Source organism: Vulpes lagopus, chromosome 4, assembly GCF_018345385.1.
Source record: "Vulpes lagopus strain Blue_001 chromosome 4, ASM1834538v1, whole genome shotgun sequence".
Classification (NCBI taxonomy): Eukaryota; Metazoa; Chordata; class Mammalia; order Carnivora; family Canidae; genus Vulpes; species Vulpes lagopus.
The window spans coordinates 120,084,386-120,108,167 of NC_054827.1; the positions used below are offsets into that span (position 1 = coordinate 120,084,386).

The window sequence follows — 23,782 nt, forward strand, 5'->3', positions numbered from 1 at the left end:
CGCCTGGGTGGCTCAGTGGTTGAGCGTCTGCGTTTGGCTCAGGTCATGATCCTGGGGTCTTGAAATCGAGTCCTGAATCAGGCTCCCCACGGGGAACCTGCTTCTCCCTCTGCCTGTGTCTCTGCTGCTCTTGGTGTCTCTCAAGAATAAATAAATAAAAATCTTTAAAATAAATAAAGGAAAAGACTGTCTGGTTCAATGTCACATCCCCCAGGGAAGAGAATCATCCCTAGGACATTATAGGTGTTTCCACTTTATTTAAGGGACTGAAAGATTAAAAAGCTTGCCAGGTAGCCTCAAGTCCTGACATCAGGCTGAAATCTGAGTTTCTCCACTCCACAACCTCTCCCTCCCCATCCCTTTGTCAACTTGACCTCTAACTGTAACCGCCTTGGCCTCATTCCGTGGGTGTGGATTCTCCTCCTTCAAATGCATTTTCCAGCCCGCCAAATTCTTGCGAGAGTTTCCTCCACTCTCCAGGCGCTGAACGCCACAAAGTTAAATCTGGCTTTAAAGATTTTTTTTTTTTTCAAATTCCCAGTCCTAACGGAAGAAATCAAGAAGCGCTGGGCAGAGGGGCTCGGCTCCCTCCAATCAGAGCCGGCAGTCTCACCGGAGCAGGAAACTGCAGCCAGGGCCTGAAGCACGGTCCCTGGGCGCAGTGACAGCCCCACGCTCCTGTGGGACCTGGCCGCGGAGAGGGGTGGGATCCTAGAGAAGGACAGCCCTGAGATGCCGCTCCCCGTTTCTGCTCATTTGGCAACAAAACAATAAAAGAGCAAGTCAGCTGTCCCACTCAGGCCAATTGAGCCTCTGTGCACAACCCGCTATGCCCGGCCAGGCTCCACCTCCGGTGCAAGGGCCCCTGACCACACACACACACACACACACACATGCGTGCATGCGTGTGGAAGGGAGGGGGGATCACACCCCTACAAGCCTGGGGGGCGGGAGGGGCAGAGTCAGGGTGGCCAGGACACCATGAACGGGGCTCCACGAAGGGCCATGGTTGGCAACGCGTTCATCTAAGCAGGCACCGGGATGAGGAGCCACAGAAAGAGCATCTCACTCTCAGGGTGCCCAGGACCCCCAAGATGGCAATCCATGCAGTCATCCCCAACGAGACAGTGACCCGGTCACAGCACCGGGGCAGGGAAGACAGAAACCGCCTCTCCCACTCGCAGGCGGTCCTTTGCAGACACACCACAGGGGGACAAGGACCGAGGTCGTGCCCCCGCTCTGGGTGATCAGAATCCCTGCGCAGGGGTCTATAGAGGCTCACAGCAGGCGCAGAGCCCCCCCCCCCCGTGCCCCCCAAGGCGGAGACAATGCCCAGGCCTCCGGTCAGCATGGCCAGTCCTCCCAGCGCTCAGGGTAGCAGCCGCCACCTTCCGCACCTTCCCGCGGTGCTGGCTTGGACCTGCCACACCCGGCCGGAGACCCCCCCAGCCCCGGACCCCATCTGACCCCTGGACCTCCACCTAACCAGTCCCCCAAGGCCCCGGTCGGGTCTGGGGCCCCTGCCGTGCCCAACACCTCGCCCAACTCGGGGCCGCCGCCCGGGACTCCTGCCACCTGGGACCTCCGCCAGGCCCAGCCCCGCCGCTCGGCCGGGGACCCACGACTGGCTGGAGACCCCCACCGGCCCTTGTCCCTCGCTGGCCCCGGAACCCCGCCTGCTCCGGACACCCTCCAGCGCCGGGACCCCCAGTCCGGCCCCGGGACCCCCGTCCAGACCCGGGACCCCAGTCCGGCCCCGGGACCCCCGTCCGCCCCGGGACCCCCCAGTCATGCCCCAAGATCCCTCGTCCAGCCCCGGGGCCCCCCAGTCATGCCCCGGGACCCCCGTCCAGCCCCGGGAGCCCCCAGTCATGCCCCAGGACCCCCGTCCAGCCCCAGGAACCCCCAGTCCAGCCCTGATATCTCCCGTCCAGACCCGGGACCCCCCAGTCATGCCCCAGGACCCCCGTCCGGCCCCGGGACCCCCCAGTCATGCCCCAGGACCCCCGTCCGGCCCCGGGAGCCCCCAGTCATGCCCCGGGACCCCCGTCCAGCCCCGGGACCCCCGTCCAGCCCTGATACCTCCCGTCCAGACCCGGGAGCCCCCAGTCATGCCCCGGGACCCCCGTCCGGCCCCGAGACCCCTCGTCCAGCCCCGGGGGCCCCAGTCGTGCCCGGGACCCCCGCCGGCCCCGGGATCCCCCCGTCCGGCCCCGGCCCCTGCCCTGCCCGACTCGGTCCGGCCCGGCCCCGCCGCCGCCTCACCTCCCGCCGCCCGCTCAGCGGCGCTCGCTCGGAGCCGAGGGCACAGGGCAGAGCAGCCGGCGCAGCCTCGGCCGCCGCAACAATGGAGCCCCGGGGCGGGGCCGCCGCCGCCGCCGCCGCCGCCGCCTCTGCCCGTCTCCCGCTCGGGCTCGGGCTCGGGCTCGGGCTCCGCGCGGAGCAGCAGCCGGCGCCAGGCTGCGGCCGGGCTGGAGCTCCGCGCAGGCGCACACGCCCCGCCCGCGCCCCGCGCCCCGCCCCCGGCGGCCCCCGGCGCTCGGGACCCGCCCCCCGACCAATGGGGAGGGAGCCGCGCGCGGGGGGCGGGGCCGGGGAAACAAAGGAGGGGGCGGGGCCGCGCCGGGGCGGGGCTGCGGGGTCCCCCGGAGCTGGGCCGCTGGCAGCCGAGTCCGCGGCCGAGCGGGGAGGGCCCCCCGCGCTGTGCCCTCGGGGCCTCGGGGTCGGCTCTGCAGGCTGTGCTCGCCCCAACCCACAACTCGGGCTGGTAACGTTGGCTTGCATAACAGACAGGGAAACTGAGGCCCGAGAAGCGAGATCACCTGCCGCCCCGGGTCACAGGCTTTCTATTCACTGACTCATCTTTTATTCATTCGACAAGTATTTCCGCAGCACAGGCGACGTGCACGAGGAGTGGCGGAGGGGCAGACTTGGTCCTCCCGGGCGGGACGAGAGATCCCTCGGGGTCACTGTAACGCGTGATAAAAGAGCCAAGAGCTAAGCTTGTTTTCCTTTCCTACCTCAAAGCGTTCGTGGTGTTTATATTTTGCACCTGAAATGCCATCCTGTCACCCCCACATATTTAAGTGCAGATCATCCTGAAAACCTCCGTCTTCATTGTATTTGATCCTTTGGCATCATCCAACACACATTCTGGGTTTCTGTCTACCTCACTAGCTGCTCCTCCTCAAGTCTCCGGGATCCACCCCCCGCTCTGCCCAGCCTCTACATCTTGGGGTGCTAGGGTAGCCCATGGCTGGGGCCAGGTGGAACTCTCTTACCGGGAAATCTCATGCTCTTCCAGGCTATCTACATACTGTGGTGATGGCCAGGTCTCTATCTCCAACCCCACCTGACCTCTCCCAGATCCTCAGCTGGATGCCCACGAGGCATTTCAAACTTCTCATGGCCAAAACAAGTGCTTTATTCAACACCCCAAAACGAGCTCCTCTACATTCTTCTTGTTCTCTTGGCCTCTCCATCTACACAGTTGCTCAGGCTAAAATCTGAAATCCATCCTTGAGTGTTTTATTTCCCCTGCTCCTTGATACAATCCCTCTCTGCCTTCCCACCACCTTCACAGCACCAGCTGGGGGTTCCCCCCCACCCCCCACCATCCTCAATGAAGTGTGACCTTTCTAGGCCAAGGCAGGACTCTGACTCACTTCTGTGCACAGAATGCAACCTGGTGCCCTGAAGATACTCAGAATGGTGATAGAATAGATGAATAAATGGATAAGGTCCCATCTCCTATATATGCAAACACACACACAGACACACACACACACACACACAGTCTGACTTCCAAATTGATTTGTTAGACAAATTCCTCCATGAATATAAGAAGCTTTCCTACTCCTCTCCAGTCAGTGTGATTTGGGGATGTCCTCAGAGAATAGGAAAATAACATCCCACAGAGTAGTTAGTACAAAGGACGGTCACTCCAGGCTTCAGACCTTTGCACATACTGCCCTCTGCCTGACACATCATTCTCCCTATACTAGCCAACTCCAACCGACCTTTCCAGTCTCTCCCTAAATGTCACTTTCTCCAGGAAGGCTTTGTAGCCACCCCTACACCGAGCACAACTGTGATAGACACACCTTCAGGTGACCCCCAATGAGTCACACCTTTGTTTGATCCCCTACCTTGAGTGCATGCAGAAACCGTGACAGCTTCTAGCCAATGTAATGTGGCCAGCTTTATTGGTGGGGTATCACTCCCATGGTCACATGATATTATGTAAGAATTCATCTCAGCAGACCACAGAGAGAGGTTGTACTCACAGGCTTTGAAGAAGTCACCTGCCATGCTGTGAGGTGGCCTTTGGGGAAACCCATCTGGCTGAGACTCTATTGGACCTGAGGACAGCCCCCAGCCAACAATCAGCAAAAATCTGGGCCCCCTATCATGCAGGCTTAGAGATACAAATTCAGGCATGGAGCTGAATGAGCTTGAGAGTGGATTCTTCCCTAATGAGGCCTCCAAGTGAGGATGCAGCCTGGCTAACAGGTTGAGTGAAGCCTTTGGTGAAGCGTGAGCAGAAGACCTAGCTAAAATGTAGCCTAGAAACTGAGTTAAGATATGTGTGCATTGTGTTAAGCTGCTACATTTGTGGTCATTTCTGATGAAACAGTAAAAAACGAATACCAGGTCCCCTCCCCCATACACACATTCATACACCCTGTGCGTCTTTCTGGCATCCGTCACAATTACACGTATTTGTTTAAAACCTCTCTCTTGCCACTAACACTGAAAGCCCATGAGAATATGAATGGGATTTGTCTTGCTCCAAATACCCAGCACAGCTTTATTCCAGGGCAGTCGGTTGGAGATTGTTGGCCCTCCCTGCAATCCTTTCCAGCCCCTTTTCCCTGGCCATATTCCACCCTATAGACCTGAATAGTGTCTTGTCTTCCCAGCCTCCCTCACAGCCTGACGTGGCCATGTGACATTGTCCTGGCCAGTGAGACACAGTGGAAGTTGGCTGAAAGATTTCAAACTGTGGTGCCCTCGAGCCAATTTGGATCATGCCTTGAGAGCTGATTGTTCATTGTTTAAGAATTTTACAAAGTCACTTATTAAACACAGTCATTACTTAAAAATCAAATGATATAAACTTATGATTAAAGGTTATATTAAAAACAAAGATAAATAAATATTCAAAATGGATGACTTCCAAGTTATTTTACTACAGTTTACATTTACCTACGCTATCGGGGGATTTACATCTGTACTCTGTAACTGTGAGATAGAAATACCATATGATGTTGTGTTACTGGCATCTCTTCCCATAGCTGCAGTCAGCATTGTCATTGAAATTAGATGTGAGAGTATTTATAGCACAGAAATTGGTAACGACTGTAGATCAGGACTTTCTTCCTTCCACCCATCCCCCAGAAGGCAGTAATTAAAGATTTACCAGCATATCATTAGTTTCCAGGGAAGGTTTTCCACTTTGGGGAAAAGGAATCAGCACAGTTGACGCTGTCAGCGGCAGAGACATTCATTACCTTTGGACACGCATGTGATATCTGGATCCTTAGCAGCCACTTCACAACCATGAGCAAAGTCAGAATCAGAGAGATTCTGACCCTTGCACCCTTGAGCCACTGAATCAAGGGGAGGAACCACCTACCTCCAGATTCTCCATTCGGTAGGAAAAAGCAAATCTCCTAGTTGTGTAAGCCAGTGTTAATTTTTCTGTTACTTACAGAATTCCTAATGGACACATATAGGCATTCAACAAATGTCTGTCACATGGAGAAACTCAGCCTGAGTCTCCTTCCTCATCAGGGGCCATCCTGTTTGGGCTCCACATTCACTGACAAAGTCACCACCCAATGGACCAGTCCAGGTAGGCTTCACAGCTCTGACTAGTAGAAAGATGTGAAAATGAATGTTGGGACAGCCTAGCACCTCAGAAAACAAAGCCAGTCCCTGTTTGCCACTATAGCCCTTCTGATGTAAAGAGAATGTTCATTCAATAGGAAAATAAATCAGAGTTTATAGACCTCAAAGTTGGACTGATACTCTTTGTGGAAACTTCTGACCTGGTTCGATACAGCAAAGGGCTACTAGGTAGAGTTTGTGACCTGAGGCCTCTTCCTAGACTCTTCCAATAACATGTCTCTTGAGGAAAAATATAAATACAAACTATTTAGAGGCCAAAGTACGCTGTATTTCCATGACACTTTTGACTCAGTCTTCCTAGATTCTGGAGCTGAGAGGCAGCAAAGGCGATCCATGGCAACTGGGCCCAGTTTAAGATGTGTGGTCAGTTCAGAAAACCTCCAGGCTGCTATGCCAGCCATCTGTGGCCATGTAACAAAATACCCCCAAATCCAGCACTTTAAAACAAATGACATTAGGGGCCCCTGGGTGGCTCAGTGGTTGAGTGTCTGCCTTCAGCTCAGGTCCTGATCCTGGAGTCCCAGGATTGAACCCCATGTTGGGTTCTCTGCTAAGTGGGGAGTCTGCTTCTGCCCCACCCCTGCTCCTTCTCTCTCTCTCTCTCTCTCTCTCTCTCTCTTACAATTAATAGAATCTCAAATAATAAATAGAATCTTTTAAAAAATTTAAAAGTGATTTTTTTAAAAAGCAGTCATATAACAAACATCATATACTGGTGAATAACAATGAGAATTACAGATGACTCCTTACCAGAAATAAGTGAAGTCAAAAGACAATGAGACAGTCTTATAATGTTGAAAGAAAATGGGGGGAGGGGGAAGAAAAGAAAAACCCTGTCAGTTCATCTCTTCCAAAACCTACCAGCATTTACATGCCCTGGCCTCCTCCACCCCACACAGTTGGGTCCCATCAGACCACATCCCACCTCACCGTCTACTCTGTTTCTAATCCTCTCTCCCCTCACCTTGGTAACCACACTCTCCCGCTCCCTTCCTGGTCCTGCCGCCCTCTGTTCTTCCTCCGCCAGATGGAGGAAGACCAAGTGCACAGAAGCCAGGGTTCCCCTGGGGCTGCTCTGCTGGTTCTGCACCATCCCTAGGGAGGTCTCTTAAGGCCCTGGCTATCCCTCACAAACATCCCTGCCCTGCCACCTCCTTCCACTGAGCCCCCATCCTGCCAGTCTGGCTCTCCCTGGGGTACCTTCCCCTGGGTGGCATGTGGGCACTTCATCCATGACACGCAGTAGTTCAGATCTGCCTTTCACACTCCAGACCAGCTGTTCCTCTTAGGTTTCATTACTCGTGAGCAGCTCCAGCATCTGTCCCATTGCCCTGCCAGTGAGCAGGATCTCATCCTCTACCCTGTCACCCCAACATCCAGATGCCAGGTCCTGATGGCTCTCTTTCTGGAATCCATAGCCTCGCCCCAGCCTTTGCAGTCTCCCCAGAATTATGGCAAAATCATTCCTATCAGTCTCCCTCTCCCAGGCCTGGTCCCTCCAGCCCCTCCTCCACAGGACAGCCCACGACAAAGGAAGAGGGGCAGACAGAGTTTTAAAAGCAAACCTCAAAGTTCCTTTCCCAGAGAAATGCACATGAACTGGTCTGGGAAGCCACTGGAAGGGAAGGTTACAGGCAGTTCTAGGCCATTGTTGGGTGGGCAGAGTCAGAGAAACAGAGCTGTACCGCTCTGAACAAGGATGAACTGGCAGGTGTGTTTGGGAGCACCGAGCAAAGGGAGTGAGTCAGTGCCCTAGTAGCTGACCTCTTGATTGTAAGGCAACTAAGGGCTGCCCCTTAGAAGAGCTGGGGATCTGAGAGAAGTCATAGCTGGTCAGCATTGAGAGATATGAATATACAGATGGAATGCTCTTACCCCCAAAGAGTGATGGGAGGTGCCTCCCCACTCCCCATGGTGCTAAGGGCTCTCTTTGGCCTATGGGAGAATATCCAAGTCCAAAGAATGACCATAAACCCCAACAGAGGGCACCTGGGTGACTAAGTTGGTTGAGCCTCTGACTTTGGCTCAGGTCATGATCTCGGGGTCCTGGGATCGAGCCCTGCATCGGGCTCCCTGCTCAGCGGGGAGTCTGCTGCTCCCTCTCCTTCAGCTCCTCCTCCCGTTTGTGCTCTTTCTCACTCATTCTCTCTCAAATAAGTAAAATCTTTAAACACACACACACACACACACACAACTGAAAGGTTATTCTTTTATCTGCTTCTCTAGGGCAGAAAAAGTCTTGGAGACATTTGAAGGACCACCAAGGTGTTAGTGTAGAGAAGGTCAAGCATTCAGGCACATGAGAAGCACTGCTCTACTGGCAGCCAGTCTCCAAAGGCTCATAGGACTTGGATGAAGTGTCTTAACCAGAGGGCAATACTGGTGGACAGTAAAGTAGGTTTCTGGTGGCCCACACACGCCTGAGGCCTTGGTGTGCTGAGAGCAAGGACTAAAGCAGGCAGGCAACTGGGATCTGCATGTGTTCAGACTCGCTGGTGACAGGGATCCTGTCAGGAGCCAGCCTGGACTTGGTAACCCAGGACAGCTGGAAGAAGACCCCCTAGAGGGAGGGTGGACCAAATGGAGCCCAGGGCAGAAGGTCAATAGGAGCAGTGACTTCAGCCAGGACAGAGGCTGTGCCTGTTCCTCCCCAGTCCAGGGTCACTCTGTCCTGCCAGAGGCTCTTAGCAGAAAGCTACAGGTCCCCATAGACCAGCAGCTTTTTGTGGGCACTTGCTCCAGAAAAATCCATCCTGGGATGCAGAAAGTGTTTTCTGTAGGCTAGAGAGAGAAAGAGCCTACCCCAATGCTTCTGGGATAGGCAGTGGGGCTTCGACCATGGGATAGGACCCCCGCCTTACTGCAGGAGCAGTGGTGGGGATCACCCACCCACCTTCCATGGCCTGGATGCTATGCCAGACAGCTGTGTTTCCTCCTGTGCTGGCTATAAAAGGAGCACCTTTCTACCCTCTGTAGGTGAGGCCAGAGTTGAGGGAGGAATGACAGGTATCCCCAGAAGTAGACCCAGAAACCAGGACTGAGAACAAGCCATTTAAGTGGGAGGAGATCCCAGGGAGCACCAGGGCAGGGGAAAGACAGTCGGGGAAAGAAGGGAATGAGCCCAGGGAGGTGTGTGCATGAGCAGGTGCCTGCTGTGGGCAGTGGGGGCTCAAACCTGGTTGGGACAAGCTCAGAGTTGTCCCATTCAGCGGGGGACAGCCTGGGAAGACTTATTGGTTGAGAGCTGCTCTCGAAGCTGCATTAGCTCCTGGCACCTCGGGCCTGCCCCTGCAGGCTGAGCAGATCCCATGGCCAGAGATGCAGGTGTTTGCATACAGGCCTGGGCAGGGCAGGACAGCATCTCCCAGCACAGGGTACAGATAATGATGAGCTGATAGGGGAAATGTCCTAAACCAGGTACAGCCAGGCTACCGTGGAGCACAGAGAAGGGAACACGCCCCACCCAGCCACACCGTGCAGGTCCTAGAGGCAACAGGCCACTTCCTGTCCCCTGACCTTGACCTGCGATGCTCCTTCCATCTTTCTCACTCTGACCTTCCCTGGCTGACTCCTACCTCCTTGCTATGCCCTCACATGGCCTTTTAGGAAACTTTCTTCCTCTTCTTAAAAGACACAATCCCTAATCAGATCAGGGCCCCACGTCTGACCTCATCTAACCATAATTACCTCCTTCTAGGCCCCATCTCCAAATATGGTCACATTGGGAGTGAGGGCTTCAGTGTGTAGGTTTGTAAGGAACACAATTCAGTCCACAGTACATTTCCCCCATGAGTTTGTGACCGGTTCTGGAAGTCAGGAACAGTGTCTTTTTCATTTCTGTTTTCTCATGCCCAGCTCAGTAAATATTTGTTGATGAACTATTCTTTTTGGATGGAAGGAAGAGTGATAACAGTTTGTGGGAGGGGTCCTATTATGGAAGTTGCCTGAGAAGACTGTGTCTCAGCTGGGTATTGAAGGATGAATAGGAGTTTGCTAGGTGGCACATTCCAGGCAGAGGAAAGAGCCTTTGCAAGGGGTGGTGCTGCGTGTGGGAGGGAGGTGGGAGTTGCTATTTAAGGAACAGAGGTAAGTGGGAAGGAAGAAGGAAGTCTGTGAAGGTCATCGGTGGCCATTGATGCCTGTCAAGGAGTTAGGGAGCAGCCACAGAGGTCCCCCCAGGAAGGTCTCCAGGCAGGGAATGGCATGGGCAAGTGTGTGCTCCAGACAGATCGCCATGGGCTCCTGAGCAGAGGATATGACGTGGCACATAAGCGTTAGAACAGAGAACAGAGATGTTCGGGGAGCAGAGGCAGGAAGAGCTGCCAGCAGGCAGGGCCGCGGAAGGGAGCTCTCAGGAGTGAGGTCCAGCTGAGGAATGCTCCTTGGACCTCTGGATTCAGGCAGAAGAAAAGGCAGCCTCTATTCATGAAACCTAACTGGGTAACAGCCTGGCAGCCTCTGGTGGCCACCAGGGTAGCACGGATACCCTCTCCTGTTAAATTTGCAGGAAGGGTGCACGCTAGCCACAGAGGTCCTCCCAGGGGGGCTGTGCCGGGTCCCAGAGCACGCAGCACAGGTGAGCTGCCTCCTCCACACCAGGGTTTCTTCCCCTCTCCCCCCAGAAGGTGGGGGTCGGGGAGGGGGATATAACGAGGATGGGAACTAGCTCTGCAATGATCCATCTTTCACTTACATGGTGGATGGGTTTCCACTCTGGGAAATAAGGACAACCCTGGGGAAAACACAGTGGGCCCAGGTGGGCCCGGGCCTCCTAACCGAATGTTCCAACCACATCCCCGAGGTGCGGAGCACTATTATAAAACCATCAGCCCTCTTGGCTTTACAGGTGCTGGAGGGAAAGAGTAAATCAATAGAAGCCGTGTGCAGACAGCAGGTGGGCGCGATGAGTCCTGGCACAGGCATGGAGCAGATTTCCTAAAGAGCCTGCAAGGGGCTTGTCTGATGGAACGTCTGAGCAGAACGAAGGTAGAGGGGACTTCACCTGGGAGGAAGGAGGGCATGTGCAGAAACTCAAGACTTGCTGCCTAGGGAACCCAAAGAAAGGCTCATGGCTGTAACATATAGGACAGACACCAGGACCTCATAGGGAGCAGGTGATGAGTGGGGGCCCTGGCGGTTGGCTGGGAATGGCCTGCCAGGGAGCTGCTGCATCTGTCCAGGGAGAGGTGAGGGTGGACTCAGCATGGTCAGGGTGACCACATGTCCGGGTCTGCCTGGGACAGGCCAGGTGCACACTTGTGTCCCAAGGCCATCGGGGGAAGAGTGCTACCTTCCACTCTGGGAACAATCCCATGACTGTGTCTGCGGAGCAGGAGAGATGCCGGGGGACGTCTGCAGTGGAACCAGGGTGGGTGGTCCTGGGGGCTGAGGGGAGCACACCCATTTCTGCCTTCCATAACAGAGGGGGGAGGGTACATTGTGTCATTTACCAAGATGGGCAGGTGGCACATGTGGACTGGCTTTTGAGGGGAACACTCGAAGTTCACAAGAGTCATTACACTCATTGTAATGAGATTAGAGAGTGCTGCAGTCCGAATGTCTGTATCCCCCAGATTTGTATGTGGAAGCTCGACCCCCTGTACAATGGGGCCTCGGGGAGGTGATCAGGCCATGAGGGTGGGGCCCTCACGATGGGACGGTGCCCTCGTAGGGAGAAGAGTTGCATAAAACGCATGATCTGTGTCCACCAAGTGCGGACACGGTAAGAGGCAGCCGTCTGCCAGCCAGGGAGGGGCTGTCACTAGAACCCAATCACCCCGGCACCTCCGCCTTGGACTCTTCTGGAGCCCGCAACTATGAAAAATCAGTGCTTGTGGTTTAAGCCACGCTTTTTGTTATTGTAGTCTGAGCAGGCTAAAACAGAGATTAGGAGACATTTAATCCCAGAACAGCATGGGTGGCTGTGGTGGGCAGACCTGCCAGGCCCTCCCACGTGGGAGCCCTACCTGCATTTCTTCCTTTCCTTAGCCCTGTGGTCCAAGCCATAGCCAGCTACAGAAGTTTCCAGAACCTAGGACGCTGCCTCCAGCTCATTGTGTCTGCTCCTGCTGTTCCCTCAGCCTGGAATGCTCTTTCCTTCATTGGTCGCTGGGAATGCTTCCTCAACTGTCAAGGCTTAGTTTGGGCAGCACCTTCTCAAAAAGCATCTCCTGACCTCTGGGGTGTATCTGGGGCCTCCCCAGGGGAGTCAGTCTTGTTGTCTTTGCTTGTTGGTCTCCCCAGCAGGGGCAGGGATCAGGTCCCATGCCCCTCTGGACCACCAGTGCACGGTACTGGCTGGGAAGTGCTCCCAAATTGCCGCCTCCTGAGAGGGGGGTGTCTTATGGTGTCCCCATGCAATGGGGATCCCACTTGTAGAACCCTGCCCCTTCCACAGACGCTCTCCCCAGGCTCCCTCAGCAGAAGGGGCCCATGCCCTGAGAAATGACACACGCCTGGGAGAAATGGTTTTCACCTTCACAAGTTAGGATACACCGTCCTTTATTTTTCCAAGGCTCCCCTGGGAGCTGACATAACATTGCACTAATGAGAAAACGGGGGTTTCCAGTTGCTCGGGCTCAGGCTGCTAAATGGAGGGAAGTGCGTCAGGTGCTAGAAACTCGCCTCCCTGGCTGAGCCGGGCTGGTGGGAAGCCGATGCGCAACAGGGTGTGTGGTGAGGCTGGAAGGATCTGAGTAACGCTGACTCACAGACAGGACCTCCAGGACATACAGAGGGACACAGCTCCACAGAAGACAGGGAAACAGACTTTGGTGACACCTTCCTAGTGTTTCATACGCCTCTGAACTCACTGTACAAGCGTCCTGTGACAGGCAGCACACCCTGCCATCTCCTAATTACAGACGCGGACACCTTTCAGTGGGGGGTCCGGCCAAGCCTTCTGCTGCAGGACCGCCTGCTGACCTTGGAGGCCAGAATAGGGTGGCTCTCCCTCCTCCCTCCCCAGCGGCCAGGTGCCTGTCTCAGGACCACGCACACACAAGAAGACACTTTACCCCCAGGGGGTGGGGGGTCATGTTTCACTGCGGGGGCGGGGGGGGGGGGGGGGGGGGAGAGGCAGGCACCACACAGGCCACATCACAAAAGGGCAGATCAAGAGCTATGTTGGGTAGTTGGGTATTATTCAGCTGGGTGCATGGAAATCCTTTGTTCCGGGGCTTTGGCCATCAGAAGAGGATGTTTTGTCTCCAAGACCTGGAGAGTGACAGTGAGGCAGACTGTGGTGGCTACACTTCACACATACTTACAAACAGCATCACATGGCCAAGGGCTGCCCTTAAGGGCACCCGTGTGACAGGTGAAAAAGAAAAAAAAAAAAAAGATGAAAAGAACACCAACAAGGAGCCCTAGGTGTTAGGAGCACACCAAAAAGCAAAACCACACAGATCCAAACAGTGGAGAATAAGGCTGGAGACGCTCCCCTTCCGTGGGACCGTAAAATGGAACTCTATATATGTCGTCTTATGTTTAAGTAGGCTATGCTCTTTAATAAAATAAAAACTTCTGTGTTACTTTAAAGATATCATTTAGGCATCTAGGGGATGATTTGGAAGAAAAATGCAGTGCATGGAGGGCCCTGGCAGACAGTACCCTGTCAGGTTGACGTTTGTCCCTAAAACCAGACTCCTCACAAGCGGCTGCAAAAAAATCATGCACCCCACACTTCACTTTGTGCAGCCCTGGGTGCTCTGCAGCACTCTCCCTGACCTGGCCTGTCTGTGTGCAAGGCTGGGCCTCCCCGGGGCTGAGCAAGGGGTGGGGGGTGAGCAGGCCCCAGGAGCCATCTGCCCACCCACCCATGATTGTGTCAGCATCTGTCATCGACAAACCTCCTCAAATCCCAAGTCTCAGGCACCTCTGTGCCCCCAGGGCTTAGTGCAGGGGTTGGGGCACTGCACGGGGGTCGGGAGGGTGGGCTGCATGGTCAGGGAAATGTTCCTTGATTTCCTGGGACAGCTACTTTGCAGCATCTCCCTGATGCCAAGCAACAGCGGGGAAGGAGCAGTGCAAAGCAAGGCGTCCGGGCTCTGAACTAGGGGCAGGAGCATTGCTGGCAGAAACAGTGGTTGCACCTACTCTGGGACCCCCTCCTGCCCCAGCCTCCAGCCCAGCCCTCTCCAGGGGCCCACTGCCCGCCCCTCACGGACACAGAGAAGCCAGAGCCAGGTGCAAGAGGAAGGGTTTTCGTGGTTCTCGCCAGGTGTCCCGTGCTCTGCCGCTGGCACGCATGTGGTCAGGCACCCTGGCGGCCGTCAAAACAACAGGGCTTTCTTCTTGAGGTCATTCCTCTTCCAGAGGGCCAGGCGGTCAAACTCTTCCATGCTCATCCCAAACACTTCCTGGAACTCCTCGGGCGACAGGTGCCTCTGCAAACAAACAGGAAAATCCAGAGAGGAGCAGTTAGCAATTCTGCAATATGTGCTGCCTGGCCAGCTCTGTGCTGCTGGGCTCTCCAGAGGCAGGTCAGCATCAAGGATGCAGTGGGCTCCCCACTGCGTGCCTGGGGCCTTTTAGTTCGCTACGTTCCCTCTGCATCCTCGCTGTTCCACTCTGCAGTGCATATAACCAAACCTAAAGAGAAAGACATGGTTAGGGACCCGACTGCCCGGGACTCTAACAGGTACTTGCACACCCATGTTCACAGCAGCATTATTCAGTGGCCAAAACATGGAAACAACCCAACTGCCCATTGAAGTGCAAATGCATGAACAAAACGGGGTCTGTGCACACAGTGGCGTGTCGTCCAGCCACAGTAGTCAAGTCCTGATGCACACAGCAGCACAGGTAAGACGTACAGGAGGCCAAGCGAAAGAGACCACAGGCCAAAGGCCACACAGCAGGTGGTTCTGTTTCTGCAAAGCATCCAGAAGAGGCAAATCCATAGAGACCAGGAACAAATGACCAGCTGCCAGGGACTGCTTAATGGGATGGCATTTCCTTTTGAGGGGATGAAAATGTTCCAGAACTAGATCGAGATGGTGGTTGCACAGCAGTGTGAATATGCTACATGCCGCTGACGACTAAACTTTAAATGGTGAACTTTAGGGAAAATTTACAATTAAAGAAAATAACTCTTGCCCCCCAAATGTGATCTCCTTGACTTTAAAACAAATGTATGTATACTCAAGCCTGTGATGGTCCAGAGAAAAATGGATGTGAAGACATTGGGTGAGGACTATGGAAATCATTGACATCGATCATTACCACACGTACCTTCACGAAAATGTGGCAGGCACTGGGTTTTGGAGACCAGTGGCCAGCATGATACAGAGTAGGGAAGGCAGGACACCCCTCAGCCTTGTGTGAGTCACAAGAGGCCCTCCTAGTTGAATCTGGGCCCAGAGTTCTCAGTGCATGTGTTCTTGCACACACAGACACAAATGCACACAGACACACAGACACACAAACAGAAGCACCCCATCAACAAGTCTCTGCCAGGACGAGGCCAGCTGCCTGATGCTATCTTGAGCTTGCAAACAGAAGAGATCCTGGTGCTTGCCAGAAAGGAACCATTTGCATGGCGTGGGAACCCACGGCTGGTCCACAGAGACACAGAATTTTCATCAGACAACAGCACCCTATTACTAGGTACCAATCACAACCTGTCCAATCACTGTGGGGCAATCAAGATTGAAGAAGGAAGGGTAAGAGGAAGACTGTTCCTCCTGCTCTCAGCACTGAGTGGCTGCATGGACAGGCCAGGGACATAGGCCCCTGGGGGTGTTAACAGACATGCAGGTGATCCAGGGATGGTCCAGAGCCCAAAGCTGGTGCTGGGGCGGACACCTTCACCGTGCTTTCTCAGTGGGTACGTAAGGGGAGAACCAGAAAAGTGCCCAAAGGTGGTCCTGCAGATTGGGCAGGGGTCCCCATGGTGAGCTGTTCAAGGGCCCTCAGGTATAGCCAGGTTGAGGATCTAAAGGAGGGAGACGAGGGGAGAGGGGTGGCACCCTAGGGGCGGGGAGGGCAGTGCCAAGGGGCGACTATGCCCCCAATGCCTGGGGTCCCCCACCCAGCCAGGGTGAGGGAGACAGTGGCAGCTTGGAGGCCTGTCAGAGGAGCCTGGGGGCACTTGGGGAGCCATTGAGCCCTGGCACTGTAGGTGCCATACACCTCACCTTCACTCTCAGAAACAAGATGCCCTGAGAATAGAGTCAGAAAAGCTGCACAGAGCCCAGGTTCTGTGGCCATGGAAACACCCACCCTCAGGACTTTACACAGAGGACAGGTGGCAGAGTGGTGGCAGGAGAGAGGAGTTGTCATGGAGCTTGCCCATAGGCCATTGGTCCCCAGGGCCTGAACGTAGCCGGGCTACAAGAGGCAGCCGACCCTTCTCTGGGAGGGAGGCCAGCCCAGGCCCCTGAAGAGATGCAAGGCTGGCTCTCTCTTTTTAGGCTCCTTGTGGGGGCAACAGAACCCTGCCCAGGTCTGGGCTGGGAAGAGCCTGAGGTGAGTGTTCATAACCCCGGTGATGCGGTCCTGTATTCCTGCTGCATACAGGAGCCCACTCCCGGGCAGGGAAGGCAGGGTGCAATCAGGAGAGAGCAGGAGGTTGCTACATGGGGCCCAGCTCAGTTCCCAGCCCCACAGGCCTTGGCAATGACCTAGGGCGCTTGTGAGAGCTGACGATGCTGGGCCCCTGGAAACCCACCAGGGTAGGCTTGGTGGTGCGGGGCCCAGGTGCCTGTATTTGTCACACGCCTCCCAGGGTGGGTGATGGTAGCTGGGTTTAGGAATGCTTGAGGTAAGGGGAAGTCCTAGAGTCTTGCAGGGATCCCCCACCTCATCTGCAGAGCAGGAACAGGATTTGGCTGCCTGAGGACGCTGGAGGGCCAGGCAAGGGTCACATGAGGAATGCCTGGCAGGGTACCTGTTCACTGCGCCCCCCTGCTCCCCTCCCTCAGCTCCAGCTGTGTGGTCCCAAGTGTCGGAGCTTGCCTGGATGCGTCTCCACTGCCACCTAGGTGAGTAGGAGCTGAGGGCCCTGCTCAGACTGGTATTCAAGATAAACTTGCTCCAGGTCATGTGGTAGACTCACCCTGTGTCCTGTAGCAGGTGGGACATGTGGGGCACCGCTGACCCCAGCGGCTGGAGCCAGCTTTCTAACCCCAAGCCAACTGCCCTGGCCTTGGCTCCTGAAGACTCCGCAGGAGACGGGGCGGCCTGACACCCCCCGCCGCCCCGCCCTCGCCACCAAGGTCAGGCACAGAGTAGCTCCTCCCTGAGAGAGCAGGAAGGAAGCCCAGGGTGTGGTGCCTTTGTAGAGGGATGGGTTGGCCTCATCCTGGCACAGCCTCACTCCTGGGGTGCAGTGGGGTCCCCAAGGAGTCCCCCTGGGGAGGCCACTTTTGCAGCATGGCAGGGGCCCTACACGCTTTGTTGGGGGTCTGCTTCCATAGGACCCTCCATGGCAGCATCGTGCAAAGACCTCCGGCCCAGGAGGCAGGCACAGTAGGGTTCCAGTCCCAGCTCTATCCCTGTCCAGCTGTGCTGACTGACCTGGCCTCAGTTATGATTCTGTAAAATGGGAATATGTGCCTTTATCCACTCTTGGAATATCAGCCCCTCCTCACGTGTCCAGGCAACTCCGGTTCACTGCTCAGACTTGGCTTTGGAGCTCGACTCCTGTCCTGACTGTACCCTCACCCCAGGCTCCCAGAGCCTCAGGCCTCTTTCCATGGTATAAAGACTCACACCACCCCCATTTCAAGCTGCCAACATGATGTCACTGAGGGCAGAGGAGTCCAGTAGCAGACGGCCCTAGAACGTTTCTCCTGTACAGGTGCTCTCATCCTCCAGGGCGTGGATGGTGCTAACTAGTAAAGGAGTTAGGAAGGGCTGAGTTTTGAGTATCTAGTATCTTCTCTTTAAACATATGTCATTGCAAGTTTACTTAATTTCCAGGAGTGGCTAGGTTTAACGACCAGCACACAAAATTCTTGAAAATCTAACAGTAGGAGCAGCCCGACACCCGCTGAGTGGCCTCAGCTGCGGTTCCCTCAGTAATGGGCACCCCGGGCTGGGACAGGGACTCCTACGCCTGGGCCCAGGAACCAGTATGGGGTGCTCGCAGGCACCCTAGTGGGCAGAGATTCCCAGGTTTTTCTGGGTCACATTGGTGAGGTGACCCATCCCGGTAGAAACACGTCACACATACAGTCTTGGCGTCCAGTGTCAGGGAGCTCCGTGGACACCTTGAGGCCCATGTCAGGACCCCAGTTAAGAATGTAAACCCCACAATTCTGCACTGACAGAGGACCACAGGCCAGGCTGGGGTGAGAACCTTCACCACATTTGCTGCCAACCTCACTTCCCGAGATTCCCCTTCTCATTTTATGGCCTTAGGAAACCGTGTTCAGAGTGGTCATGTACCTTGCCCGAGGTCACACAACCAGGAAGCCATAGGGCTGGACCTGGGAGCCTGGAACCAGGCCCTGTGGCTGGAGAGCCCCCTTGGGGTGGTGCTGCCTCTGTTCTAGTAGGGTCAGGTTACCCTGCTGGGACCAGCCTACCTCTCCTCCAGCCTTTACCCCTGCAGGGCACTTCCAGCAGCCCCTCACTTCTCCATGCTCAGCCGTGCCTCTGGGAGGGGCCTGGCTGACCCTCACCCACTCCTTCCACCCAGCCCACTGGCACTGCTGGGCCCTGCACCAGTGTGGGCTCCCCAGGGTGGGTTAGGGGGTCAGGCCCCAGGCCTGCTCAGCCTGCCTCTCCTGGGGCAGTGAGGGGCCACTTTTCTCTGGAGGACTAGGCTCCACGGTGCAATTCTGCTAGCTCACATGGCTTAGTCTGCAAGAAGGGGGGGCCTGCTGCAGAGGTGTCCCACTTAGCGGGGCCCACACTCTGAAGCTTCAGCCCCTTAGCGGGAAGCCTCTGCTAATGACATCATCGTATCATGGCATCATGGTCATCATGACATCACTGTCACAACATCATCATCGTGGTATCATGACATCATCATGCACACTGACATCATTGTCATCATGGCATCATCATCATTATCATGACAACATCATCAACACAACATCACCAGCATGACATCATTGTCATGGTATCATCATCATCATCATGGCATCATCATCATCATCATCACAACATCACCAGCACAACGACATCATTGTCATCATGACAACGGCCATTGCCATTGGTGGAATGTTTGTCTGTGCCTGAGTAGTGCTGGAAGCACGCCACACACAGTCACGTGACCTCTCCCAGAGCCTGTGTGGTAGGGAGGGGACACAGGCTATGCCAGGCAGAGTGATGCGGCTGTCAGGTGGTCTCGAGGCCCTGCATCACCATCACGTGTCCTTGCCCACCTCTCTCACCACCCTTCTGCCCCGTGGTGAGTTCTAGAACATGTCAGGCTCTATGCCACCTCAGGCACGCAATGCTCTTTCCCTCACTTCACACAATGGCTCCTCCTCATCCTGCAGGTTCCAGCTCAATGTCCCCTCCTCCAGGGCCCCTCCTGGGTTGCCCTAGCTAATCACTGACCTTGTCACTGCTGACCTCATCTGGCTCTCAGCTCCATGAGGGTGGGGCTGCTGGTACAGCCTGCTCCCCTACTCTCCTCCAGGGACAATCCATGTTGGTCACATGTACCCCTGAATCCAAATCTATGCTCACATGTCCCTGTCATACTGCTTCCCCTCTCCATGCAGTGGGCTTCTACCAGCCTACTGTACTCTCCCCTGTGGTTCTCTCCTCCCTCCCCATCCTCCACCCCTACAATCCCTGCCACTTGGCCTGGCCTGGGAGGGCTGCGCATGCTTGGACCTGGGAGCCCTGGAAGTCCTGGTACAGCTCCATCTCTCACACACACCCGCGCCCACTCAGGGGCACACACAGAGCTGTTGCCTTCAGCCTATCAGGTTCTCGCTGGACTGGTTGGATGACTTTCAACAAAGGAGGTATTCTTAACTATGAGGTCCTTATTTTTCAGGTACATTCCGACTTGGGCTCTTACTGTCTGAGCAAAGTCAGGTGTGCATCTAGCCTCAAGGTCTGGTGGAGGCAGTCAAGAAACTGCAAGACTCCTCTGCAAGGGCCGCTCCCCTACCCACAGACCTGAGCATTTACAAACCCTGGACGGCCCTCCAGTGACTCCCTGGACCAGCCCCAGGCCCGCCGTCAGACAAGAAGGCCCTTTTGTACTTATTTGCTTGCCGTGATGGCTTCCCTTTCTGTGGGGACCTGGCTAGGCACAGTGCCTGCCTGCTTGGCCAAACACAAGTCTAGGGGCTTCTACAAGATATTCTGTAGATGCGCTTCATGTAAGTAAAGATTAGCCTCAGTGACAGAGGGGCCTCATCCAATCTGCTGGAGGCCTTACGAGCAAAACCTGCAGCTTCCCAAAGGAGAAATTCAGCCTCAAAGTGTCAGCTCCGGCCTGGGTCTCCAGCCCGCCAGTCTGCCCTACAGATTTCCGAGCTGACGGTGCCCAGAGCAACGGGACCCCATTCCTGAAAATGTGTCCGTGTCTGTGTCTGTGTGCCCACTCCCCTAGTGATCCCCTCCTGGCTTTGTCTCTTCGGAGGGCTTGCTGACAGAGCGTCCTGCCTAAGGAGCAGAATGTCCCTCAGTGTGTGCTGAGGAGCTGGGGCATGACACCTAGGTCATCCTGACCCTCAGTGTGCTCTCTCTGCATCTGGATGTCACCCTTGCCTGGCAAGAGACTGACAGTTTAAGGGAACGGTGATGTCTTTCGGCAAGTGCCGGGCAGGGGTGCGCAGGGAGCGGCCTCAAGATATTTGAGTCTGCCAGGGACAGTCAAGGCTCCTTCCATGCCTGGAAGCTCCTGGAAGCAGACCCTCAAAGGGTAGGTGCCAAATGCAGGAAGGGCCTGGGATCCTCTGATGCATGAGGCCCTCAGGTACCGGGGACTCCTACTCCAGGACAGAGAGCCCTGGATCTCAGGAACAGCATTCAGTCGGGCCCCAGGTGGGTCTCCAGGAAGTCTGTCTGCTGACCCTTGCCCTACCCATTGGGGTCACACGGTTCATCTGACCACACTTCTCTGTGACCACACTTCCAGAGCTGCAGAGGACCACCATTCCTCCTCCACGTGTCCCCAGCACTTTCAGAGCACCTACTATGCATTATGGGCACCTATCAGGCACCTTTCATTTTGCCAGGCTAAAGCATCCTGAATGTCCCTGGCCAAGCCTCATAGTGTCCCTCATCATCAGGGGCCCAGCTCGTCCCACTCCACTGCAGGGCCGCCACTACACCCACCACTCCATCCCGGCACCCTGGAGGCATGCTAGACATGTCCCTGCCCCTCATCACACTGCACCTTCCATTATCCCTCCTGCCACCCTGACCTCCCAGATGGTGCCCAAATCCCTAATCCACCCACTTCTCACCTCAACACTGCCTGTACCCTAAGATCCCAGCATGTCCTGCCTGGATGACCCAGTTGCCCCCAAACAGCCCCCCTGCATCCACACAGCCAATCCCGGCCTCACAGTACAGCCTCGTTGTTGTTTTGAATTACAAACCTCATCAGGGAGTCCCCTAACTTAAAAGCCATTGTTCTTAAGACTAAAATCCAAGCTGTTTAACACAGGCCACGGTCCTGTAAGGCCTGGTCCCATTCTTACCTTCACCCTGCTCAAGTATAGCCACCTTAGCCTCCTTAAACTTCTTCCTCAAATAAGCCCTGCTTACTTTGCACACACAGTCTGCTCTTCCCTGGGATGCTCTTTCTGTGTACCTCTCTCACCTTACACACACGCATATATGCACGGGCACACATACACACACAACAGTTATTACACCCAGTTAATTTTTACCCACTTTTAATGGCCAATGTCCACCCCCCCCCCCCCCCCCCGCCTTTAGAGCCCTCATCTTGGTATATAAGTACATGCACTCATTTGGATTATCAGTTGATTGATTCAGACTGAGTCTGGGAGGGCAGAGCTTGTGCGGTTTTTGCTCCTCACACATCCCAGGACCCAGCTCAGTGCCTGGCATGTACTCAGCAAATGAATGACAGAGGCAGCGAAGCACTCTGGCAGCAGGAGCAGTCCTCCTTCCAGAGATGCCCTACAGAGGTGTTGGGCTCACTGGCTCTCCACCCAGGTCCGTCCTCTCCTCTTGCTGGCCACACAACACACCCAGCCTGCCATGGACAAAGCTCTGCCATGTGACCGAGCTCCAGCTAGTGGGGCACCAGCAGAACCACACCTGGCCTTTCAGACCCTCCCAAGTATGGACATGGGACCACCACATAGCCATTTATAAGGATGAGAGGATCCATGTTAACTGGCGTGAAAAATATTCCACTTAAGAGGGAAAAAAAGCTGTCATAAGGGTGCCTGGGTGGCTCAGTCGGTTGAGCATCTGCCTTGGGCTCAGGTCATGATCCTGGGTCCTGGGACTGAGTCCTGCTTCGGGCTCCCTGCTGAGTGGGCAGTCTGCTTCTCCCTCTTCCTCTGCCTCAGAGCTCTCTCTCTCTCTCTCTCTCTCTCTCAAATAAATAAATAAAATCTTAAAAAAAAAAAAAAAGCTGGTATCAAACTGCATAAACAGTGTGAATCTACGTATCAAAAATCAGAGTCAGCTATCTTGGGTATTTGTGCCAACAGAGATTTCCGGAATCCTGTCCAGCACAGCATTAGCAGGAGTTAGGACTCAGGGGGGGGAATTCCATGTGATGTGAGCATTCCTCTTTGCATTTTTCTGGAGTTCTACAAGAGTTATAAATTGTTTTTATATTAAAAATAAAGCTCTCTCCCCTGAAATAAAAACATCAGGGTCCCTCCTGTCCTGCTGGGATGTGGCCCCTCCCACGCCACTCCTGGCTCACCTCCCAGCTCTGAGCCCCAAAGAATGTAGGACGTGCCCCACTGCTGGTAACATTTACAGCTTGCTGTCCGGCTCGGCTGAGATGAGAGGACAGTGATTATGGAGACGCACCCTTGGGCGTGTTCTTGAAGAATGGATGATTAAACCCATTACCCAGACCTCAGAGTTTGCTCAAAGGAAGTATTTATAGACATTAACCACTATTTTGCAGCTCTGATTCTTTTTTTTTTTTTGGCACTTTTCATTCTGTATTTAGCAAAAAGAAAAGGGGATATATCCCAGTCCCAAGAGGGAAACAGCTAGTCCTAACAGGCTCTGGGCCCCAGGGCCGGTGCCGTGCCAGGAGCCCCAGGCATCTTGTTCTGGGCTCAGCTCTCATGATGAGAGCTACCAGCCCACAGGGCCTGGCCCTTTAAAGAACAAGGACACACACCAAATAGGCACCCTCCAGGCTGGGGAAATGACCACACAATTAACAAGGACTCCACTCAGCAGGAGACAAAGAGCATGTCCCCTACAGAGAAAGTGGGGATTGATTGTCATACCTGAGCCCCACGCAGAGGCTGCCCAGGACCCTGTCTTCCCTATAGCAGCACCCCCTGAACTGTGCGGCAGCTATCCCAGATTCCTGTGTGCACACCTACTCTCTGGCCACCTCCACGTGCCAGGAGCTGTGCCTGGAGCTAGGGGTCCAGCAACTCCCTGCTCCCCTGGATTGCACACCTGCTTCTCAGCTGGCCTTAGATGCCCCAGCCTCCTTTGACCCCACAGATGACCTGTGCTTATATCAACAGGTCAGAACTTTTCAAGGATCTTACCTTTTTCTGTGGAGTAAGATCCAAATGTCCTACTAAACGGACAGCCTCCTGAGCGAGGAGCTCCTGTACCATCTGCCTTTGATGGTACACGCCCTGATGTCCTGGATGACGGCAGGATTTGGTGGGTTCCCTGCACAGCCTGACTGTGGCATTTGTGGGCTCGTTGGGCCTTGCTGCCCCCTCATCTCCAGCCTCTGTGCCCCACCTCCCTGCAGGTG

General features: G+C 55.0%; 2 protein-coding genes across 35 annotated transcripts in view; both read right to left on the minus strand.

Annotated features, from left to right (window-relative positions):
• Window positions 1-2,463, minus strand: part of AFAP1 (actin filament associated protein 1) — a 141,477-nt gene extending 139,014 nt beyond the window's left edge. For 4 of the 7 annotated variants that reach the window (XM_041752320.1, XM_041752318.1, XM_041752319.1 and 1 more), the window contains exon 1: window positions 2,266-2,463. The gene's annotated coding sequence lies outside the window, so the exon portion shown is untranslated. The remainder of the gene's footprint in view (window positions 1-2,265) is intronic. The other 3 variants (XM_041752321.1, XM_041752322.1, XM_041752324.1) reach the window with 3 other exon arrangements.
• Window positions 2,464-12,397: 9,934 nt separating this feature from the next.
• ABLIM2 (actin binding LIM protein family member 2) overlaps window positions 12,398-23,782 on the minus strand; it is a 141,677-nt gene continuing 130,292 nt past the window's right edge. For all 28 annotated transcript variants that reach the window (XM_041752280.1, XM_041752303.1, XM_041752306.1 and 25 more), the window contains one exon: window positions 12,398-14,300. In XM_041752280.1, the coding sequence (XP_041608214.1) occupies window positions 14,187-14,300 (114 nt within the window). In that variant the 3' untranslated portion in view covers window positions 12,398-14,186. The remainder of the gene's footprint in view (window positions 14,301-23,782) is intronic.